At 36.5% G+C, this 22,224-nt stretch overlaps 1 protein-coding gene across 4 annotated transcripts in view; it reads left to right on the top strand.

The window, feature by feature from the left end:
* The window catches only part of SETD2 (SET domain containing 2, histone lysine methyltransferase), a 119,624-nt gene that overhangs the window by 62,902 nt on the left and 34,498 nt on the right, over positions 1-22,224 (top strand). For 3 of the 4 annotated variants that reach the window (XM_036867939.1, XM_036867938.1, XM_036867940.1), the window contains exons 10-13: positions 669-803; positions 1,557-1,676; positions 3,097-3,759; positions 21,352-21,400. In XM_036867939.1, the coding sequence (XP_036723834.1) occupies positions 669-803; positions 1,557-1,676; positions 3,097-3,759; positions 21,352-21,400 (967 nt within the window). Of the gene's footprint in view, positions 1-668; positions 804-1,556; positions 1,677-3,096; positions 3,760-6,490; positions 6,660-21,351; positions 21,401-22,224 lie in introns of all 4 variants that reach the window. The other variant, XR_005021739.1, reaches the window with a different exon arrangement.

The following is a 22,224-nucleotide window of genomic DNA, read 5'->3' as shown; positions in this document are numbered from 1 at the left end:
ACTTGATTCCTTTCATTGTGGTATATGCCATTATGTGAACATGCCGGTTTATTCAGCCTGGCCACAGGCATTTGGGTTGTTGGCAGTTTTTTGCTCTTATGAATGGCTGTTCAATGAACATTCTTCTGATTCTCAGAGTACACATGTGCAGAAGTTTCTCTAGGGTTTATTCTTAGGTGTACAGTGGCTAGGCATAGGGGATACAAATATTTTATTTTTCAAGCTTTATTTCAATGCTTTAGTTTTTCTGACATACTTTTTTTTTTCCCTGACATACTTCTCACTTAATATAATTTTTCTTCCTCCCATAAAGGCAGATTTTTTTGTTTTGCTTCATTGCAATGTCTTCAGCACCTAGAACTATACTTGATGTATAAGTGCTTGGTAAATATTTGATGATTGAATGAAATGCTTTTCAAATTGATCATACCAATTTATATTTTCATTAGCAGTGTACAAAAGTTTGTTTTGACCCACATCTTTGCCTAGACTTGATTTTATCAGACTTCTTATAGTGAGTGTAATATGGTTTCTTACTGTGGTCTTAGTTTTCCTTATTACTGGTGAGGTCGAGCATCTTTTCAGATTGTTTGATTCTTAGATTAGGGGGGGTTTTGTTGTTGTTGTTGTTGTTGTCTATAACCAGATATTTTTCCTTGCTGTGGCAGGTGGATGGAGAGCTAGAAGCCCTGATGGAGAATGGTGAGGGTCTCTCTGATAAAAACCAGGTGCTCAGCTTATCCCGGCTAATGGTTAGAATTGAAACTTTGGAACAGAAGCTTACCTGTCTCAAGCTCATACAGGTGAACACTTTGATATTAATTTATTTTTTATTTCTGAACTTGAGGTGGGACATTTAAACTACAATCCAGAATGATGAATGGAAAAGGAATAATTCTGATATGAGAAGAGTTACTCGTTTTTAAAATGGATATGTGAGTTCTATATGACTTTGAAAACTTGTACTCTTAAAAATGTCTTAAGAGTGCAGCATTATTTAATCTATTAGTAGATATTGTGTGTCTTCTCTCTAGTCAAAGAACATGGTGGAATTTTTTGTGTGTGTGTAACAATTCATGACACTTGATAGAGGGTCTCTCCCCACCACCACTTGATTATTAGCATGGCAAGGCCATTTTTACCACAGGATCTCAAAGCAAGGAATTTTAACAGTAATCATATTTACTCCAGTTTATTAAATATTCCACAAAAAGTTGGATAATAAGAAAAGATTTTTAAATTTTTTTATAGTTTTAGCTTTTTCAGTAAAAATGGTGAATATAATTTTTTTCTTAGTCCTTCAAAATTTGAACTTTAGTAAAGTCCAGGTTGACATTTTAAGTATCAAAAAAGATTATAATCTCTCACTTTAAAGCATTCATTAATTGCACAGTTCTAGTAGATTAATCAAAATAGAATTTCTAGGTTTCTTTGTGAATATAAATGAACTGTTTAGTCCTCTCTGTGGGCCCTCTTTAACACTCTCTCTGGTATTATGTGTCTCCCTCCTCCCACCCCCCAATACCCTGCATCCTGCTTCGCTTCCCCCATGGAAGAACACACATTCGCAGTCTTGCCTGAAGTCCTTTCTGGAACGTCATGGGCTGTCTTTGTTGTGGATCTGGATGGCAGAACTAGGTGATGGCCGGGAAAGTAACCAGAAGCTTCAGGAAGAGGTCAGTTCACATTCAGCTGACCTGCTTGTTTCTTAAGACCACTATATTTATTATTTAGGTTGAGGGTATTGTGATAATATCAGTGATAATGAATTTAGCACTATATTTACTACTCATATTAAATAATTACATCATTTTATCATCCCAATATCATTCTTATAACTGTAACTTTACATACACCTTGCTGGAAGTGAGTTTGCCCAGTGGTTTTCCCTATGGTGTCTTTTAAAGCTTAGTACTACATAGTTGGGAACTGCAAGAGCAAGATATACTAGTATCATAGTTAAGTGAAAGATCCAGTGTGTTGCTAAAACCGTAGTTTTAAAAAGATAGGAAACCATATGGAACTTAAATTCTGGGGTTCTAAAAAATTATGAAGAGCTGAATTCTGGATGACAAGAGTAAGAACATTTTGAGGAGTAAATTGTTTTAAAAGATCTAAATAGATGTTCATTGACAATGTTGTTAGTGGAATTGTTATATTTATACCGTCCCATGAAATACACAATATTTTCTAACTTGATTTAAATGTAGTTCTTTTTAATCATAAGTGCTAATATAATCCCAAAGTCATTTAATAATATACTTCTAAAAACAAAAACGTGAGTGGGCAAATGAGTGATTGTCTTGCCTCCATCCTTCTCCCAGGAGACTCAGCAATAAGTAGGAGTTGGGGAAGCCTTGGGGTTTCTGTAGAACTACAATGGGGGAGTACTTTGGAAGAAATTCTTGGATTTCAGAGTGTGGGGTGGGGGTGGTTATCTCGGGATGAAGCGAGTGTCTCTCTTTGCTAGACAGCTGTTTGTCAAAGGCTAAGGAGGTTAAGTAATATCTGCATTTTTTGTTTGTATGCAAGACATTTAAATATATATTGTTGCTTAGTTCCCAAGCCTTTATCACAGTCACTTGGGAAACTTTTTAGAAAAACATACCCAGGATGAGGTCCAGTATTGTTTATATTTTTTAAAAATCTACCTGGGTTTGAGAACTACTGGTGGAGAATATTAATTAAATTAGTCCTATTTGGTGTGTGAGCAGTCACCTGCTCCACATTTTATTCTTGCTGGTCAGGCTTATTAAAACACTTTTCTGGGACTTCGCTGGTGGTCCAGTGGTTGAGACTGAGCTTCCACTGCAGGGGGCACGGGTTTGATCCCTGGTTGGGGAACTAAGATCCCACATGCCTCGTGGTGCAGCCAAAAAAATAAAAAAATAAAAAATCAAACACTTTTCCTTCCATACTAGAGGAAAGTAATATTATGACATTTAAATCCGTCTGTGGTTACAAGATTTAGGTCTTAATTTAATAAGACAGTAAAAAAACCACTGCTTTTGCAGAATTGATCTGAGTCCCATGGAGAGGCTTGAAAAGTCAACTGTACAAAGTGATGTTTGTTTTTTTTAAATTATGTTTAATCAGATTATAAAGACTTTGGAACATTTACCCATTCCTACTAAAAATATGTTGGAGGAAAGCAAAGTACTTCCTATTATTCAACGTTGGTCTCAAACCAAGACTGCTGTCCCTCAGCTGAGTGAAGGAGATGGGTATTCTAGCGAAAATACATCACGTGCTCACACACCGCTCAACACACCTGATCCTTCCACCAAGCTGAGCATAGAAGCTGACACAGACACCCCCAAGAAGCTAATGTTTCGCAGACTTAAAATTATAAGTGAAAATAGCATGGACAGTGCGATCTCTGATGCTACCAGCGAGTTAGAAGGCAAGGATGGCAAAGAGGACCTTGACCAGTTAGAAAACGTCCCTGTAGAAGAAGAGGAAGAGTTACAGTCACAACAGCTACTCACACAACAGCTGCCTGAATCTAAAGTTGATAGTGAAATTGCTGTGGAGGCCAGTAAGCTACCCACATGTGAACCAGAGGCTGACACTGAAATAGAGCCTAAAGAGAGCAATGGCACAAAACTAGATGAACCTATTGCTGAGGAAACACCATCCCAAGATGAAGAGGAGGGTGTATCTGATGTGGAGAGTGAGAGGAGCCAGGAACAGCCAGATAAAACAGTAGATATAAGTGATTTGGCCACCAAGCTCCTGGACAGTTGGAAAGACCTAAAGGTAAGAAAACATTTCTGTTCATTTTAACCTGAATTACCCAGGTTTAGAGTTCTATAAACCTTCAGTCGAATTACCTACTTTTCTAGCTATATGTATTTTTGAAAAATGGAATACTATCTCTCTGTCAGCTAATTATAAATGTCTTTATAAATAAATAATGTCTTTTAAACCTTGGCCAGAGATACCAGCCAAACTAATATACAAACATCCCCCTTTTCCTTGCTTACAAAAGTATATCACAACAGTAAATTCAGTCATTCAAGTGGTCTTTACATTAAAAACAAAAATCCTTTGAGTAACAAACATGGATTCTACATTTGAGTCTGTAAGAAAAAAATGAATGTTTAAAATAATTGGAAATTAATTTATTGGATTAACTAGAAATTAATTAAAAATAAAATTAATTGGAAGCTAAGGTAATTTTGCAACTTCTCATCAAAAATGATTGAACATATAAAGCTATAGAATCATGCTTGTTAGCTTGGTGGAATGTCTCATGACAAAAAAACAAACAAAAACAAACTATTGAACATAAATATCTGTTCCAGTAAAACAACATTATATGGAGCTAGTTCATATTCAGTTTTATTATTGTTTCTGAAATAGGCCTGCTTTTAAATGCCTATTTCTCTGGCCAGAAGATGTCATCGAGAGGAAAAATACAGAGTTCTGGAACCCTTACATCTAATACTTGCATAATCACTTGTTAAAGTATATAGCATGATGTGCAGGGTTTTCTTTGCAGAGAACCCAGTCTGGGTCTTGGATAAACACAGAAGTGAATAACAGGATGAGCCTAGGAGAGATGTGGCAAATTCTGATTGTAAGTGGGATCCTGGGATCCAGGTCTTGAGGACCCTGTGGGAACAGGTTACTACCTAGCCTCTGTTTTTCTGTTCCTCCTTTCTTGCGCCAGAGGCGAAGCAACCAGATAAACCAAGAATACAGAGTTGCAGCAAAATGGACACCTGAGTCTTCTCTGTTCCCAATTATGACCAGAAAGCTCACCCATTATATCCTACCATTTGACCCATAGGGAACTATCCTTACACTTAGCAGAATGAGTAGTTGGTTGGTTGTGCACTGTGCTTATTTTTGCATTTGTAATTTACTGTGTTGAGACCCTTCTTTAAGTATGGTGTGGTTTCAGCTCTCATTTACCCATTTGAGCTCTTACTCATGCTACTCTTTGATCACCTACAGTTCAGCATAAACTCAGCCTTATTATTTGAAATCTGACCTTTTTATAAATATAAAAGGAAAGATTCAGAGTAAATCTGTTTATGATACAACATGTGAACGCAGGAACTGGAGTTGCAATTAATTGAAAGAGCTGCTGAGACAGTCATCTGTGTGAACCTTTATTTAAGGCCTGCTTTGTGAGGTCACAGGAGTCCCTGAACGAAGTCCCTCTTGTGTTTGGAGACTGCTAGTAGAGCCTGTACTATGATTGGCTCAGTAAGGAAGGTGGAAATGGAGACAAGCACTCAGGTGAAGGTAGAAAAGACCTTACAGACATAGTTTTATAGAGAGGGGGGTTGTAGACCTAGTAGTTCACTTTTGCCTGAGAAGGCTCTGGTTGACGTAATATAGAAAAAAAAAAAAAAAAGACATAATCATCTTAATTTCTTAAAAACCTGTCTCTTCTTAAAATCTGGAATAAGTAAATTTTTGTTTCTCTGTATGGTAGTTTTTTTAAATTATAATTGTAATGATATAAATTATTCTCTGGGATATCCTTAACTCAATTAGATATAACTGGTACTTTAAACTCACACTCCAGACATAAATGTTTTTGAGTCCTACAAAATTATTTCTTCCCTTGCTTGTCCTCTTCACTCCTATCTGAAAGATCGAAGTGGTTGCACAGTACTATGTAGACTGATGATCCTCTTGACTTGAGGTTTAAAATTTTATTTGTACCTAAAATATATTCTTCTTAACCTTCATATTTTGGATTTATCCCAGTTCTTAGCATCAAAGAAGTTATTAAATAAAATCCTCCTTCCTCAAACTTTATAGTTTGCTCTGGAATCATTACCCATCTAGAATTGCATTACTGAGAAATGTTTTTGCTTGCCTGAACTGTGATGTTTTGTTATGCATTGGTGCTGGGGTTCTTAATTCATCTATCATTCTAATTAACATTCACCATGGTTCTAATTTCAAAACCGGTTATAGTTGTCCTTAAAAAATATACTTCAGCTAGGGAACCCATAATTTGAACATGTTTTAGAGAAACGACTTGATGTGATTACTATATATCCATCCTATTCCCGGCATTGAAAGAGTTAACTACTTCTGTCTGAATTCCACCTGTGTGTTCAAGTAGACGTTGGCAGAAAAGAAAATGTGTTATTCAACCAACCTTTATTAAGCACCTGTTACCAAGCATGTGTTAGTTGCTGGTGTTAATTTCAAGATTATACTAAAAAGCATTGATCTAAGATTGTGGTTATGTTAGCCACTCCAAGCTTCCCTGACCTTCCCGGGCCACTGTAACATTGCTGGACATGTGTTCCACTTGTCCTTTCTACATACTGGATGGAGTGAAGAACTGAAAGAGGTTGCTTCAGATTTCTTAATCTTGATTTTGCTGTGAAGGCAGACTATAGGGATCATCAGTAAATGAAAGCGGGTGGGAGGGAAGGGAATGAAGCTTCATGAATTACTCTTTGTCCTCCCAGATCTGATGATGATCCCCCTTGTAACTTGAACCATTTCCATCTAGCTTCTCAGGGCAGCAAGGAGCTTGTTAACATCACCAGCTGACCATGTGTCTCCTTTTCTCAACTCCATTTTCAACTTCGTGCTGAAGAAAAACAAGAACCTAGCGTGCATTCTGTGAAGAAAACAGGAAGATGGTTGGGAAGTTGGATGATGCATGAAAAATATAATAGGTGAAAAGAGGACAGAGGTGGTTAACTCACTGGCACCGGCGTTATTTTGGTGCGTCCATTGCCGACAATGGATGTCGTTCTGGGAAAATCCCGACTCCTGGCGAGAAAGGATTAAGTGAGCTACTTTTTCTATACCTCTATACACAGGACCACTGCCTTGGCTCCACAAGGCTTACACATTTTTGACTCCTAAAGTAGACCTCAACAAGAAACATCACTTAGCACATTGCTACACATGAGCATGTATTCATTTTCACATGCAAATTAACTGGGCTACATTTTCAGCAGGGACATGTGCATATATTTCTGTTTGTAAAAGGAATTACTGTACATCACCCCTCATGCTGAAAATATACCCGAGACTTCACAGGGCAAAACAGCTGTTTATAAGTGATGATTAATTATAAACTTGACTGGAAAATCTTCATTTGGATCATGAGAAGAAGAGGTAAGGTTCCCGTGAATTTGGCAGTTTCAGTTGCAATTAAACAGCTGAGAGATTGTGATGGCTAGTGATTCCAGAGCCTCTCTTATAAACACTTAGGTTACAGGATGTGTGTCTCCTTATAGTGAAGTCTGAGTAGTTATAGTTACATCTGGATTAGATGATTTAGGGACATTTTGTACATGTGATAAGTTGGACTTTTCTTAAGAACCATCCTTATTATCTTTTTCATCTTTATTCTCCAGATATTACCTTTAATTAAACATATTATTTTCCTAGAAAGTTAAGCATTGAACTCTCTACAGAAGTTTTAAATAATTCAGAGAGTTACTCAACTGAAAAGTTTTGAGTCTGGGGGAACTCCCTGGCGGTCCAGTGGTTAGGACTCTGTGCTTCCACTGCTGGGGGCCTGGGTTCAATCCCTGGTCGGGGCACTAAGATCCCAAAAGCCGCGTGGTCAAAAAAAATAAAACAAGTTTTGAGTCACTGCTTGGAATTTCGGTTCCTAACTAATATGTGAAATCTGCTATGCAACATTTCAAAATGAAATGATGTGCCCTGAATTTCTGTAATAAATTTCAAAATCCTTAGTAGACATTATTCTGTCTTCAAAAGGATCAGTATTACTTATCCTTTTGTTTAACATACAGAATTGCCCCCAAAGAGCACTATTTTAGGTACAACTACATTGAATTTTTGTAATAAGAATCTCATTTGATAAAAGGCAAACATGGTCTAAAACTTCCTAGTAGCCTGGTTTCTTTATTATCAGATAATACTTTCATCTAAATTATGGGTTGGCCTAATCTGCCCCGCTGCCTTTTTTCGTAAATGAAGTTTTGGGAGCCCAGCCAAGTTCGTTCATTTACATACGTCTGTGACTGCTTTTGCACTGTACTGGTAGAGTTGAGTAGTTGCATCAGACTGGATGGCCAACAAAGCCTAAAATATTTATTGCTTTGTCCTTTACTGAAAAAGTTTGCCAACACCTAATCTAAATGATAAAGTACAGAATCTGGCTGCTCTAAACATTCTGATTTTGAATGAAGTCATTTTGACACTTTATTCTTTTGGGTGAGCTCTTAATTCTATTTCCCCTAAAGACATAATGACCATGTTTCCATACCTCATGAAGTTACTTTTTAAAAAAAAAAAGTCTTGACTCTGTTTAGGAAAAGTTACTTTAAGTGATTTGGATATAGGACTATCTGAGAAGTGGGAGAGTAAATACATTATAGAATTACTGGGCTAGAAGACCTGTAAGGAATGTTGTTCTTCCCTCAGGACCATGATCAAGTTAGTCAGAAACTTAAGAGACTTTTTGAGTACAGATAAGTTGGTATAATCTAGTTTTATATATAACCATAATGAAAATATATAAATTTTTCTTCTTAATGTTCTTAACTTTTGATTTTGATGTAATTTCAGACTTACAGGAAAACTGCAAGAATACTGTTCTTTATGTATTCTTCATGTGATACACATCCAGTGACAGATGTATGTTAAAAACAGTAAAAATTCCTCTAAACCCTTCATCCAGATTCCCCAGTGTTAATAACATTTTACCAAATTTACCTTAACATTTTCTCTTAATTTCTTTTTAACTTTTAAAGAATAAGTTATAGATATCATGCCCCCTGTGCCTAGATATTTTAGTGTGTATTTCCTAAAAACAAGGACATTCTTCTTTATGACTTCAGTGTACTTATCGAAATCAGAAAATTACAGTGACACAATACTATTAATCTGTTAAACAGACCTCATTCAGATTTTGCCACTTGTGCACATAATGTCCTCTGTAGAAAAAAGAAAATTTCTGATCCAGAATCTAACCTGAGATCAAGCGTTACATTGAGTTGTATCTCTTTAGTATCCTTTAATCTGGAATAGTTAGTTCCTCAGTCTTTGGCTTTTATAAACTTCACATTTTTGAATATTTTAAAAGTTTTTAGAATATTCCTCAATTTGGGTTTGTCTGAAGTTCTGTTTGGAATGTTCGTTTATCCCATTACTGGCATTGTCAACTTCAGTCACTTGGTTAAGTTGGTGTCTGCCAGGTTTCTCCAATGTAAAGTTACTATTTTCCCCTTTATAATTAAAGAGTATAATATAGGAGCACCTTTGGAAATAATAAATACTCTTTTTTGTGAAATTTATCCATCCAGTGAATTTGCCTGAATCTTGTACAGCTATGATTGTTAACAAATGATGGTTTTCTAATCCATCATTCCTTTTTCTGTATTTCTGTACAGTGGTAGCAGTCTTAACAGGTTATTAAAATTACTTGCTTAGATGCTTGTTTCTCCTCACAGGACCATGAGATCTTCAAGGGCAGAGACCATTCCTTAATCATTGGTAGTAAGAGTTACTTTTATCATGGTATATTTTTAGTAATGGTTGTAATAAGTTACCACTTAATAATAGTGAATGACTACTCTTTGCCCCCTACAATCTGTGCTACATTCAGTATCCAGAGTGATCTTTTTGGAAATATACATCTGTTCATGTCAAAGTCCTATTTAAAACTTTTAAACGGTTCCTCATTACATTGTTAAGTTAAATCCATTTTTCTTAACAAGGCTTGCATACCATGGCATAATCTGGTCCTTATTTATGTATGCATTTTCACCTCAAGAGTTTCTGGCCTACCAGAGGGACAGTGCTACTAATGTTCACACACGCGCGCGCGCACACACACACACACACACACACACACACTCATTGACTTGTTTCTGAGAAGAGTTTCTTTTGTTTAGATGTCTCTTCTCATTTAAGTTTCATCCTTTCTCCTGAAAACCATTCCTGTTCCTCCAAGACAGAGTATTCTCCCTTTTCTATATGCTCCCATAACATCCTTTCTAATCATAGCAGATAACATTTCATAATTGTACATTGTGCAGAGGCAGAGACTGTGTCTGTCTTGGTCACTTGAGTCTCCCCAGGGCATTGTGAGAGCGTACTTTGTACTTTGGCACTTCATAAATATTTGAATGATGAAGTGAAGAAGGTCCTTCTTTTCCATGGTACCGCACTGCTGCTATTTTTTTTTTAATTTAAATTTAATTTTTTGGCTGTACACCATGGCATGTGGTGTCTTCCCTGACCAGGGACCGAACCCACGCCCCTTGCAGTATAAGCACGGAGTCTTAACCACTGGACCACCAGGGAAGTCCCGATTCTTCTTGAATCCATAATGTGTATATTTTATTTGATAGGTGGTCAGAAAATACTTGAATGAGTGTCATGTAATCTTTACAACCCTGTAAAGTAAGTGGTGGTGTTTTTATCAACTGTAAAAGGGAAACAAACAGGCCCATGAGTTTGTAACTTAACTTTAAGTGACATAGCTGAAAATTATCTTCTGATTTTAATCCTATGTTCTTTCCATTCCTTTTTCTGATCCAGCAAATAGTGATTGCTACGTCCTTGCTAGACAGTTCATGCAATTATGTATCTTTGCTGAATACTTTTCAGACTTCTCTCAATCTGTTTCTGTTTTAATAACTGTAATAAGTTCAAATTCATTCTTAAATCATAGAAATTATCATTTTAGTGTTTTGTTCAAGTATCTTTTTTTCCTTAATGCTGCAGAGATCAACCTGTGATCCATGATTGAATTTCAAGGGATTTTCAGAACGCCTGAAATCATACGTAAAACTGTGGGGTTTTCTGGGGCAAGGGTCCATAAATATGAGCAGTTTCTCAAACAGGGGTGTGTATATATGTGGGTTGGGAAAAGAACAAATTGTGGTCCAAAAAGTGTTTTCTGGATGGTCTTAGCTGCAGTGTTGTATTGACTAGTGCAACATATAACTTCAGTGAAGTCTCTTGGAGAGCTGTGGTGATTTTTAAGTTTTAATTAGAAAAACTATAGAGGAGGTAAATTTGAAAGTGTAAAAGAAAATCTTAGATTTGGAATTAACTTGCCTAGAAAACAGAAATCTGAAATTTGAGAAACATTTAATCATCATGACCTTGATTATTCTTCAGTGATTACTTACCAGCATAAAACTTTAATTTTTCTACACACATGTTTTACTACTGGGCTGGGGAGGCCTTGAAAGCAGGCACATGTGTCAGGTGTTCACCTTGTGCTTCAGTACTAGTGGAAGCTCGGCACATTTTAGATGCGTGTTGAATAAAACCGAGTGTTGTTAAGGTAGATTTTTTGAATTAGAGTCAAGGTGGGTAAGGCTAGAAAAGGAGGAAGTTGGGGGGACAAGTTTAAACTGAATGGCAGGGACTTCCCTGGTAGCGCAGTGGTTAAGAATCTACCCACAAATGCAGGGGAGACGGGTTCGAGCCCTGGTCTGGGAAGATCCCACTTGCTGCGGAACAACGAAGCCCATGCGCCACAACTACTGAGCCTGCACTCTGGAGCCCTCAGGCCATAACTACTGAGCCCGCTTGCCACAACTTCTGAAGCCCACGCACCTGGAGCCCGTGCTCCGCAATGAGGGAAGCCACTGCAATGAGAAGCCCGTGCACCACGACGAAAAGTAGCCCCCACTTGCTGCAACTAGAGAAAACCTGGGCACAGCAACGAAGACCCAATGCAGCCAAAAATAAATAAATAAATTTATTTAAAAAGAGAGAGAGAAATGGAATATTACCAGCACCCTGGATGCCTTCCTTTAAAAATAAAAATAAAAAATAAACTGAATGTCAGTGAACTAGGAAAGCTTTTTAAGGTATGGTACTGCTAAATAGCAGCATTTAGAAGTTGCCTTGGGACTCCCCATGTTCCTTAGGCCTCTGCCTGAGACTTTACAGCCCCTCATTCTTTACCTTGAATGCAGTCACAATGCACAGAAGTCTTTTGGTACTGTGTCTAGGGCTGCTTCTGAGGCATGTTATCTTTTCTTTTAATTTTTAAAATAGACCATTCCTGCACACGACAAAATTCAAAAGGCATACTGCAAAAGGCAACATTTCACTCCTGACCCTGCCCCGTGTCCTGTTCCCTGGAGGCAACCAATACAACTAGTTTGTTGTGAGCGTTCTGGAGAGAATTTGTGCATATTATGTGTATATATTTTGCCTTTTTTACAAATCTGGCACCACTGTTTAGCTCCTTTTTACTTAATATATTGTAAAGATTATTTCATACCAGTTTATGAAGAATTTATTTTTCATAACTGCCTAGTATTTTATTGTATAAATATACCATAATCAGTTTATCATAATCATATATTAATCAGTCTTCTATTGCGGCCATTTAGGTTGATTCCTTTCTTTAGCTTAGCAGCAAGTAACTTTTTGAACATGTTCACATATGTGGGATATACATGTTGGATAAATTACTAAAAGTTGTGTATCTGAGTCATAGTCTGTGTTATTTGTAATTTTGATAGGTACTGTCAAATCTCTTCATAGTTGTACCAGTTTAACTCTCATCAGCAATGTTTATGTGTAAGAGTGCCTGTTTCACTACACCCTGGCGAACACAGGTGTTGTCTAACTTTATGTTGGTCAGACTGATAGGCAAAAATGGAATATTGTTATAGTTTTAATTTGCATTTCTCTTATGCATGAAGTATTGAATATATTTACGTTTATATTTCCTATTGTAAGAACTATGTCCATATCCTTTGCCCATTTTTCTGAGTGGCTGAAAACTGAAATTGGATCTTATTATCTTTTGTTTGTTGGGAGCCCAGCTGTCTGAAGTTAGGAGTGTTTCTTCAGGGGTTTAAAAGAATAAATAAAATTATTCTACTCCCTTTTCCCCTTACTCTCCCTTCCTCCGCCCCTCTCGTGTGTGATTTTATAAAACTTCCAGACATGGGTATTATATTCTAAGTTATTTTTCCAGTCAAATCTCAGGACGTCTGTGACCTAATGGAGATACCCCTACTCCCACTTTTTGTAATACAATTTATGAGATAAAATCATAGACTCTTAACACTTTACAGGGGTATGATGATCGAGGTACAGTTCTTCCTTCTATTAAAGGAAGCTAAATCCAGGTTATAGAACCTTTACCACTGAAAGCGTTTCACAGAATTATGCTGAGGGAAAAGGAGCCTAGGGTATTTACATATCAGTATTTGCCCAGTAATTTCTTTCTTTCTTTTTCTTTTTTTTCTTTTTAACCTTAGAGTGGTATAGGGCCATAGACATTGAAGTTATATGTTGTATGTTCATTTTTTTAATTTTGTTGTTGTTAATCAAGAAAATAGATTTTTAAAATCTTTATGCTAGTATATAGAATTATGAATCAGGTTCCATGACAGTCATATATTACCCAAAGATGTGCTTTTATTTCTCTAGATCAAGGGTTGGCAATTTTTTTCTGTAAAAGGTCAGATAGTAAATATTAAAATACTTAAATTTAAAATGTGACTGTAAGGCCTCAGTCTCCTCCTCCCTTCTTCTTCCCTTCTTTCTGCCTTTTTCTTCCCCTTTCTTCTTTTTCTTCTTCCCTCCCCTTTTCTCCCTCTCTTTAAAAATACAAAAAACCATTCTTAGCTGGGGTTGAAGGGGCACTTAAAGAACCAGGCTGCAGGTCAGACTTCAGGGTGTAGTTTGCTGACCCCTGCACTGGTGTGTGGAATTGTGAATCAGGTTTCTTTACAGTCTGATACTACCCAGATGTAAGTGTTTTAATATCCTTAGCCTAAATGACTAACAGAATTGATTTAACCATGTATTTTCCAAGATGATTTGTCTGTAAGCCATATGGTTTCAATGGGAACCAAATGAGCTTAGTTTTTTCTGTTGTCATTTTTTGGCTGCACCGCATAGCTTGCGAGATCTTAGTTCCCCCACCAGGGATTGAACCCAGGGCATGGTAGTGAAAGTGCCAAGTCTTAACCACTGGACTGCCAGGGAATTCCTGAGCTTATTTATTTATTTATTTATTATCATTTTATTTTTCTAAGTTCTTATCTCTTTTTCTAGATTTTCAGTGTTCAGTAAATTCACGTAAATATTTGGTTTCTTTGCTTCTAACCCTGAAACTTGACAAATACCTGAAAATCCTGGGAAAAAGGATTTTTTTAAAGTGGGGTTTTAAAAAATCTAATGCATTCAGTTATCTTGGAGAAGCTTCTCTCTCACATGTAACTAAATACATAAACATTCATATATACATATTCACACGTATATGGTATTCTCAGTATCTTCACAGTTTCAAAATTGCTTAGAGAAACAAAAATTATGACAAAAAACATTAGTGAACTGAACACTTAAAAAAATTCTTATTCAAACGTCCCTTCTCAGTTAACATCAGCATGTATCGTTGTCCAATGGGTTATTTTCTTTTTCAGCCAAAGTCTCACTGTTATAAAAGTTGGCAGACTTATTAAATAAAAATGCACTGATTTCATAAAGTCAGTAAAAATAATGTTGAAGAAGTTGGAAAGGAAATATATAAGACCACTAGTGTACTAGAAGCATTTTCAGAAAAAGTAATGAAAAGATTCTGAGATGCTCTTGGGAAAAGAATGTTGCATCATGTTATCAGTTAATTATTTGGAAAAAGTATACCAAAAAATATCAACAATTGACTCATCTTTTGGGGGGAAGAGTTGGTGAAGTTTTGTCTCATGTATTGATTTTGGGATTACAAATAAATGTTAGTGAGTTGGTGAATTTGCAGATACAGAATCTCTGAATAATGAGGATAAATGGAATCATGAAATCTGTGGCTTTTTGTGTCTGGCTGCTTTTACTTAGCATAGTGTTTTCAGGCTTTATCCATGTTGTACTATGTATCAGTAGTTAATTACACTTTATAGCTGAATAATACTCCATTGTATGGATATCATTTTCTACATATAGTTATATGAGCCAGTATGAAATTGGGCGGGGGACGGATGGATAAACGCAGATGCAGAATTGCTAGGTCATAGTCTTTTTGTTTCTTATTTGATGCTCTTTGCCTTTTTAATCAAAGGTATTTTATGTTTCTTTAATTCTGGAAAACTCATCTTCATTATTTCTCAAAAAAGTTCCTTCTCTCCTAGAATTCCTTTTACCTGAAGTTGGCACTTTAACTTCTAGCCTCCATATCACATAACTTTGCTTTCACATTTTCTTTTTGTCCCTTCCTGCTGCTTTTTATCTCCTCTTCCAGCTGTAAAAATGGCACCTTGCTCAGAGTCTCTTTCTCTTTTTTGTTCTTAGTCTTGCTGTCATTTAGGAATAAAGATTTGTTTGACACATACACTACACAATTTTATCTGTACTTGCTAATAAGGAAAAATAGTCTTAGTTGTAAAAAGTAAATCTGTTATTACAGAATATATAATCTGATCTGTATATAATAAAAGGTAAAAAATTATACTCATTGTAAATTATTTTGTTCTCAAAGTCTTGTTTAGCTAAAGAACAGTCTACATCAGTGTTAAATTTTTACACTTCCCAGAAAAAGTATTGTTTTGTAATTTGGTTTTAATCCTGTTTTTTTCTACAGTCTATTCTATTTGAGTCTATTCTATTTGAGTCTATTCTATATCATTTGAGATGTGTTAAAAATGTGCTGGAGTACTTTGCCAGCAAACTTCCAATGAGTACTTTTTGAGACTGTTGGAAGAAAACATCCCAGTTTAGACCCATTTAGTGTGACCTATTAGCAGTAGGTAACTTTTTCAAGTGTTGTTTGTTTTTTTAACTAAAAATGGGTAGTATAAAAACCGTATAATTAAAAGTAAACTTTTTTTTCCATAAGAGAATCCATTTACTCAGAATCTATTTACTGTACTTTAAATCATGTACTTTGAATCATGATTCACATACAATAAAGACAAAAACATCGAACTCATAGCTGTATAATATTTCTTGAGTTAAAATGGTGCTTTGTGTTAGTATCTACATTCCTTTCTTTTCTCCCCAGCTTTATTGTGATATAACTGACATTTAACATTGTGTAAGTTTAACGTGTACACGTGTTGATTTGATACACATATATATTGCAAACTGGTTACCACCATAGTGTTAGCTAACACCTGCATTATTACCATTTCTTTTTTTCGGGGAGAATATTAAAGATCTATTCTCTTGGCAACTTTCAAGTATATAATACAGTATTATTAACTGTATCACTATGCTGTACATTAGATCCCCGGAACTTACTCATCTTTTTATTTATTTATTTATTTATTTTTGGCTGTGTTGGGTCTTCGTTTCTGTGCGAGGGCTTTCTCTGGTTGCGGCAAGCGGGGGCCACTCTTCATCGCGGTGCGCGGGCCTCTCACTATCGCGGCCTCTCTTGTTGCGGAGCACAGGCTCCAGACGCGCAGGCTCAGTAGTTGTGGCTCACGGGCCTAGTTGCTCCGCGGCAACGGGATCTTCCCAGACCAGGGCTCGAACCCGTGTCCCCTGCATTGGCAGGTAGATTCTCAACCACTGCGCCACCAGGGAAGCCCCTTACTCATCTTATAATTGGAAGTTTGTAACTTTTTGACCAAGTTTGTTACTCTACCTCCCTTCACCCCTGTTTTAGTCTCTGTTTCTATGAGTTCAGCTATTTTGGATTACATATAATAAGTGATATTGTACAGTGTTTGTCTTTCTCTGTCTTATTTCATTTAGCATAATATCCTCAGGGTCTATCCATGTCACAAATGGCAAGGTGCCCTTCTTTCTCCTGATTGAATGATACCCATTGTATACATATACCATAGCTTCTCTATCCATTCATCTCTTGATGGACACTTAGGTTGTTTCTGTATTTTGGCTACTGTGAATAATGCTGCAGTGAACATGGGAGTCAGGCATCTCTTTGAGATCTGCTTTTCATTTTGTTTGGATACATACCCAGAAGTGGGATTGCTGGCAGGTGTTTATTAAGAAATGGAAAACTTACGATATGATTCAGGTATAAAGACTTTCCACGTTTTAATTTCATTTTCCTTCAAGTCAGCTTGTTTTTCTCTATGTACCTTCTTTCTTGGCAATCTCTGACAGTAACACAATATATCGATTGTTTTCTTAAGGTTTTCCCAAATTGTGGATCTCTTGCTTTAGCCTATTTCCTGAATTTTAGGTCTGTATTTTCGGCTTTCTCTCTCTCTTTTTTTTTTTTTAATAAATTTGTTTACTTATTTATTTTTGGCTGCATTGGGTCTTTGTTGCTGTGCATGGGCTTTGTCTAGTTGTGGTGAGCAGGGACTACTCTTTGTTACAGTGTGCGGGCTTCCCATTGCGGTGGCTTCTCTTGTTGCAGAGCACGGGCTCTAGGCGCACGGGCTTCACTAGTTGTGACACATGGCCTCAGTACTTGTGGCTTGTGGGCTCTAGAGCACAGGCTCAGTAGTTGTGCACACGGGCTTAGTTGCTCTGCGTCATGTGGGGTCTTCCCGGACCAGGGCTTGAACCGGTGTCCCCTGAATTGGCAGGTGGACTCTTTAACCACTGCACCACCAGGGAAGTCCCTTCAGGCTTCTCTTGGCTCTCTCCTCCACTTGCCTTTCAGACTCAAGCTCATAATCTTGTTTTATAAGCTAATTCTTCATCTTTGGTGTACATTTCTGTTAACATCTTCATCATTTTTCAAGTAACCCATAGTCAAAACATATACCCCTTTTGTAATTTAAAAAATTTCTATTGCTAATTATAACAGTTGCTTTAAAAACACTTTCTAGATAACTAAACTTTTCAGTTAGGGACAGTATTGTTGGAAGACAACTTTTTTTGAAATTATGACAGGTTAGAATGACATCTTCAGATCTTTTGCAGGTGTTATTTTAAATAGCCACGACCGCCTAGTTATTTGCACAGAAGTAGAGCTTGGACACTTGATCTATTTTGAATGCCTCGTTGTCGAATTTATATGCATATATTTATTAATCTATGCCTATATCATCTAAATGCTGGATAATTCATTTACAGTAACCTTCGAAAGATTTTCCATCACTCTGTCAGGAATTATTGTTAGGTCTTATAAATTATTGTACCTAGTATGGTACAATGTACACTGTAGACAATTTATGAGATGTATTTCACACCATCTAGAATCTTGAGTTTTAGACCCTCCACATTGGAGTGTCTTTAACATTCTCTTCTGGTAGACAAAATTTTGAGACCTTATAACTCTGAAAAATACCTTTATTCTATTCTTGTTTGGCAAATCATATAATTACCATTTGGAAATAAATTTTCCTTCAAAATGTTCAAGATGTCATTGCATCATTTTCCAGCTTACAGTGTTGCTATTTTGATACCATTTTGACTCCTTTGTTGTGGGAGGTGCTCTGAGTACTCTCTATCTGGTGACTTAATATGTCTTTCAGTTCTAAAAAATTTTCTTTTCTTTTTTTTTTTAAAGACTTTCTTACCCTCAGTTTTCTCTCTCCCTGCTTTCTGGCTACCTGTTAGGAGATGTAGGACTTCTAACTCTTATCCTCTAATTTTATTTTTTTAATCTCCCATTTAGATAAAGGATTAGTGTGAATGAAGGCAACTCAGATAGCATTTTCAGCAGTGGATTCTGTGCCATGCGGGTGTGACATTATTCCAAACAGATTTTCATATCATGTAGGCTAACACTATTGCTATTTATTCACAAGACAGAATGATCCTAAGAAATGTTACAGTAATCTTTATAGTGCTGCTTCCTGCTTACTTTTTGTTGTTGTGGGACTTTGGAAAAATTCTGTTGCATTTCAGGGCCTCAAAGTAGATAATCTTAGTTTCCAGCTTAAATTTTGTATACAACTTTGACAGTATGAAGAGGAGGAAGTTAGTAATTCCAAGTGCTTGGGTGCATGTTGATAGAACTTCCCCATAGTGTTAGGCATACTCTAATAGTCAGTAGCTCTTGGTCACTAATCAGTAGTAATCAGCCATTTTGTGAACATCAGAATACTTAAAAAATTTTTTTAAATTATTTATTTATTTACTTATTTATTTTGGCTGCACTGGATCTTCATTGTGGCATGCGAACTTCTTAGTTGCGGCATGCATGCAGGCTCTAGTTCCCCAACCAGGGATCGAACCCGGGCCCCCTGCATTGGGAGCACAGAGTCTTACCCATTGGACCACCAGGGAAGTCCCTGAATCCTTTTTTTTAAATTGAAGTATGTTTGACATACAATATTAGTTTCATGTGTACAACTTAGTGATCAGAATACATTTTCTAGTTAGCAGTTGCTCTAAACTTTTGAATGGAATTAAGAATGTATCTTTGAGAAGCATTTCCTCTGGTATATTAACTGCCACCATAGAATGGGTCCCAAACTTGAGGTCTGTAATAAATTGCTATAAATGTTTGTAGTAAATACTTGTAATGCTGAGACCTTCTGCAAAAGAAACTAAATAAGTTAAAATTGTGTAATTCTTAGTTGACTCAGATATCCCTCGATACATCTGTTCTGAGCACCCTTCATGAATGAACTCTTTTGGAGTGCCTAGGTTTACAGAGTACCTAATGCAACAGTCATTTTCAAACTTTTAAAATTAGCAGAATACCTGTTTTTCCCTATAATGTGGGTAGGTGCTGATAAGTGGTGTTCTTTTTCCCGAGTTTGTTAACCCCTCCAAGAGGTGGATAGAGAAGTCAGAGCTAAAAGTGTTAAGTCCTTCCTCTCTTTATCCCTGATTCATACCCACAGGTAGACATTGAATTAGACAACTCCAGGCATCCCTCAGAGGAATAGATTGGAATGTATCCTCTCTACAGGCAGAAGCAGCCCAAGAGGAGAAAGAGCCCAGATGGCTCTGAGCTGAGGACAGACATACATAGTTCTTTCTCTCAAATTCTCCCTTGTGAGGAAGGAATGAGTGAGGGCTGTTAAGAGAAGCCAGTAGTTCAGTGATGCCCACTTTCTCTGGACATCAGAATCATCTGGGGAACTTCTAAAAAATACAGATGCCTGGGACCCATTCCCAGAATTTTAGATTCAATTTGTTTTGGATAGTATATCTATAAAAGTTGCCTGGAGTGGTTTAATTCTGCAGCCAGAATTGAGAATCCCAGCTGTAGTGGAAGTTCTACTTAGAAAAGGCTAGGGGGATGGTGGATGTTACCTACATTTGTGGATAAATCCCCAAAAATGGTACTTCTTCCCAGAATAATGCCACTGTGTCATCTGGTACAGATGATAAAAGTGCATCATAACCTTGGGCAGGTTGCTGAGCTTTTTAAGTAAGTTTTCCCATTTGTAAAATGGAGATAACAACCTCATAGTGTTGTTTTGAAATTCAAATAAGATAATGCATTCATACAGATTGCCCTGCGTCTGTAAAGTCCACATTGGCATTTTTAATGGCAGCTGAATATTACATCTTGAACTTTCCTCAGTTGTGTGACATGTGGGTTATTTCGTTTTCCACAAATGCTGCTAGAACCAAAAATCGTGTGGAAAGATTTTTCTTGGAGTACAATTCCTATAAAATGGGATTACCAGGTCATATAGGTGTGGTCAATATTATGAGATTACTCTGAAGGAAGGGTTTTGTATGATGTACCATTGAGAATGTGTGGGTTTGCCATTTGCCCACTTAACAAGGTGACTGGATAAGGAAGTATGTGCCCAAGAGCTACTTGATGGACTTAGAACAGTGAGAGATTGTCAGGGAACAGAATTGTTGCTAGGCTTTAGATTCATACAGCAAGAAAAGGTACCTCAAGGCTTAAAAACATAGTTTATATTTCTCAAGAACAATTTTGATAAAGTATTAGATAGTATTTGAAGAGCAACAATGATCTAAAACTTTCCTTTTTTAAAATAACAGCAGTATAAAAGTAGATTACATTTGGCAATTAGCCAAGTTGATTTTGTATTTATAGAAAAATACGCTGAATAGCAGGAATTGTCTTTACACATGTAATTTTTCTGAAGTGTGTTTATATAGCTGAGTTATTACTAACCTTTTCTCCCCTTAAGTAGGGATGGCAAGTGAGATGTTTGACTTGTTCATATGAATACTCTCAGTAAAGGAACTATAGATGACTTCATTTTATATGCAGAAGGCATATAGAAATTAAGATCATCAGGAGGTGTATTCCTGCCAGAAATAAAATGTCTTAGTTACTTAGTCTGCTACTTGGCTAATGAGGTCATACAAGCCTGGTAGACGTTTAGAAATAAATATGTATTTGTGCTATATGTTTTTACTTGTTTTTTAAGGGACCATGCTCTATTTTTATTTAAAGCCAAACATAAGTAAAATTTCGGAGAAAAATTAAATACCAGATTGTTCGTCCCCATTTCTTTGTTGCCATGTGAAATCACTCAGCTTCAAAGCAATCACCACTTCCATTCCACACTGATAACTCTTCTTTTGGTTTATTTTTTGCAGGAGGTATATCGAATTCCAAAGAAAAGTCAAACTGAAAAGGAGAGCACAAGTAGGTATTCAGAGATACTTTGTGCATATGGCTTTACAAATATTCTTTTAGGAATATGCAGATGTAACTGATAAGAACTTTATTTTGTTTTTGAAACCAGATAATATGTCATTAGGTAAATGAAATATTTGGTATAAGTTTGAAAACATGGGTTTTTAAAAAAATTTTATTGGAGTATAGTTGATTTACAATGTTGTGTTAGTTTCAGGTGTACTGCAGAGTGAATCAGTTATACATATACATATATCCAGTCTTTTTTAGATTCTTTTCACGTATAGGCCATTACAGAGCATTGAGTAGAGTTCCCTGTGCTATACAGTAGGTCCTTACTAGTTATCTATTTTATGTATAGTAGTGTGTATATGTCAATCCCAATTTCTCAATTTATCCTTCCCCACCTTCCCCCCTGGTAACCATAAGTTTATTTTCTACATATGTGACTTTCTCTCTGTTTTGCAAATAAGTTCATTTGTACCATTTTTTTAGATTCCACACATAAGTGATATCATATGATATTTGTCTTTCTCTGACTTAACTTCACTCAGTATGACAAACTCTAGGTCCATCATGTTACTGCAAATGGCATTATTTCATTCTTTTTTATGGCTGAGTAATATTCCATTGTATATATGTGCCATATCTTCTTTATCCATTCCTCTGTCGGTGGACATTTAGGTTGCTTCCCTGTCCTGGCTCTTGTAAATAGTACTGCAGTGAACATTGGGGTGCAAGTATCTTTTCGAATTACGGTTGTCTCCGGATATATGCCCATGAGTGGGATTGCTGGATCATATGGTAGCTCTATTTTTAGTTTTTTAAGGAAC

This window comes from Balaenoptera musculus, chromosome 11 (genome assembly GCF_009873245.2).
Source record: "Balaenoptera musculus isolate JJ_BM4_2016_0621 chromosome 11, mBalMus1.pri.v3, whole genome shotgun sequence".
In the NCBI taxonomy this organism is placed as follows: Eukaryota; Metazoa; Chordata; class Mammalia; order Artiodactyla; family Balaenopteridae; genus Balaenoptera; species Balaenoptera musculus.
Note: the sequence above shows the minus strand (reverse complement) of the source record. Positions and strands in the feature narration are given on the sequence as shown.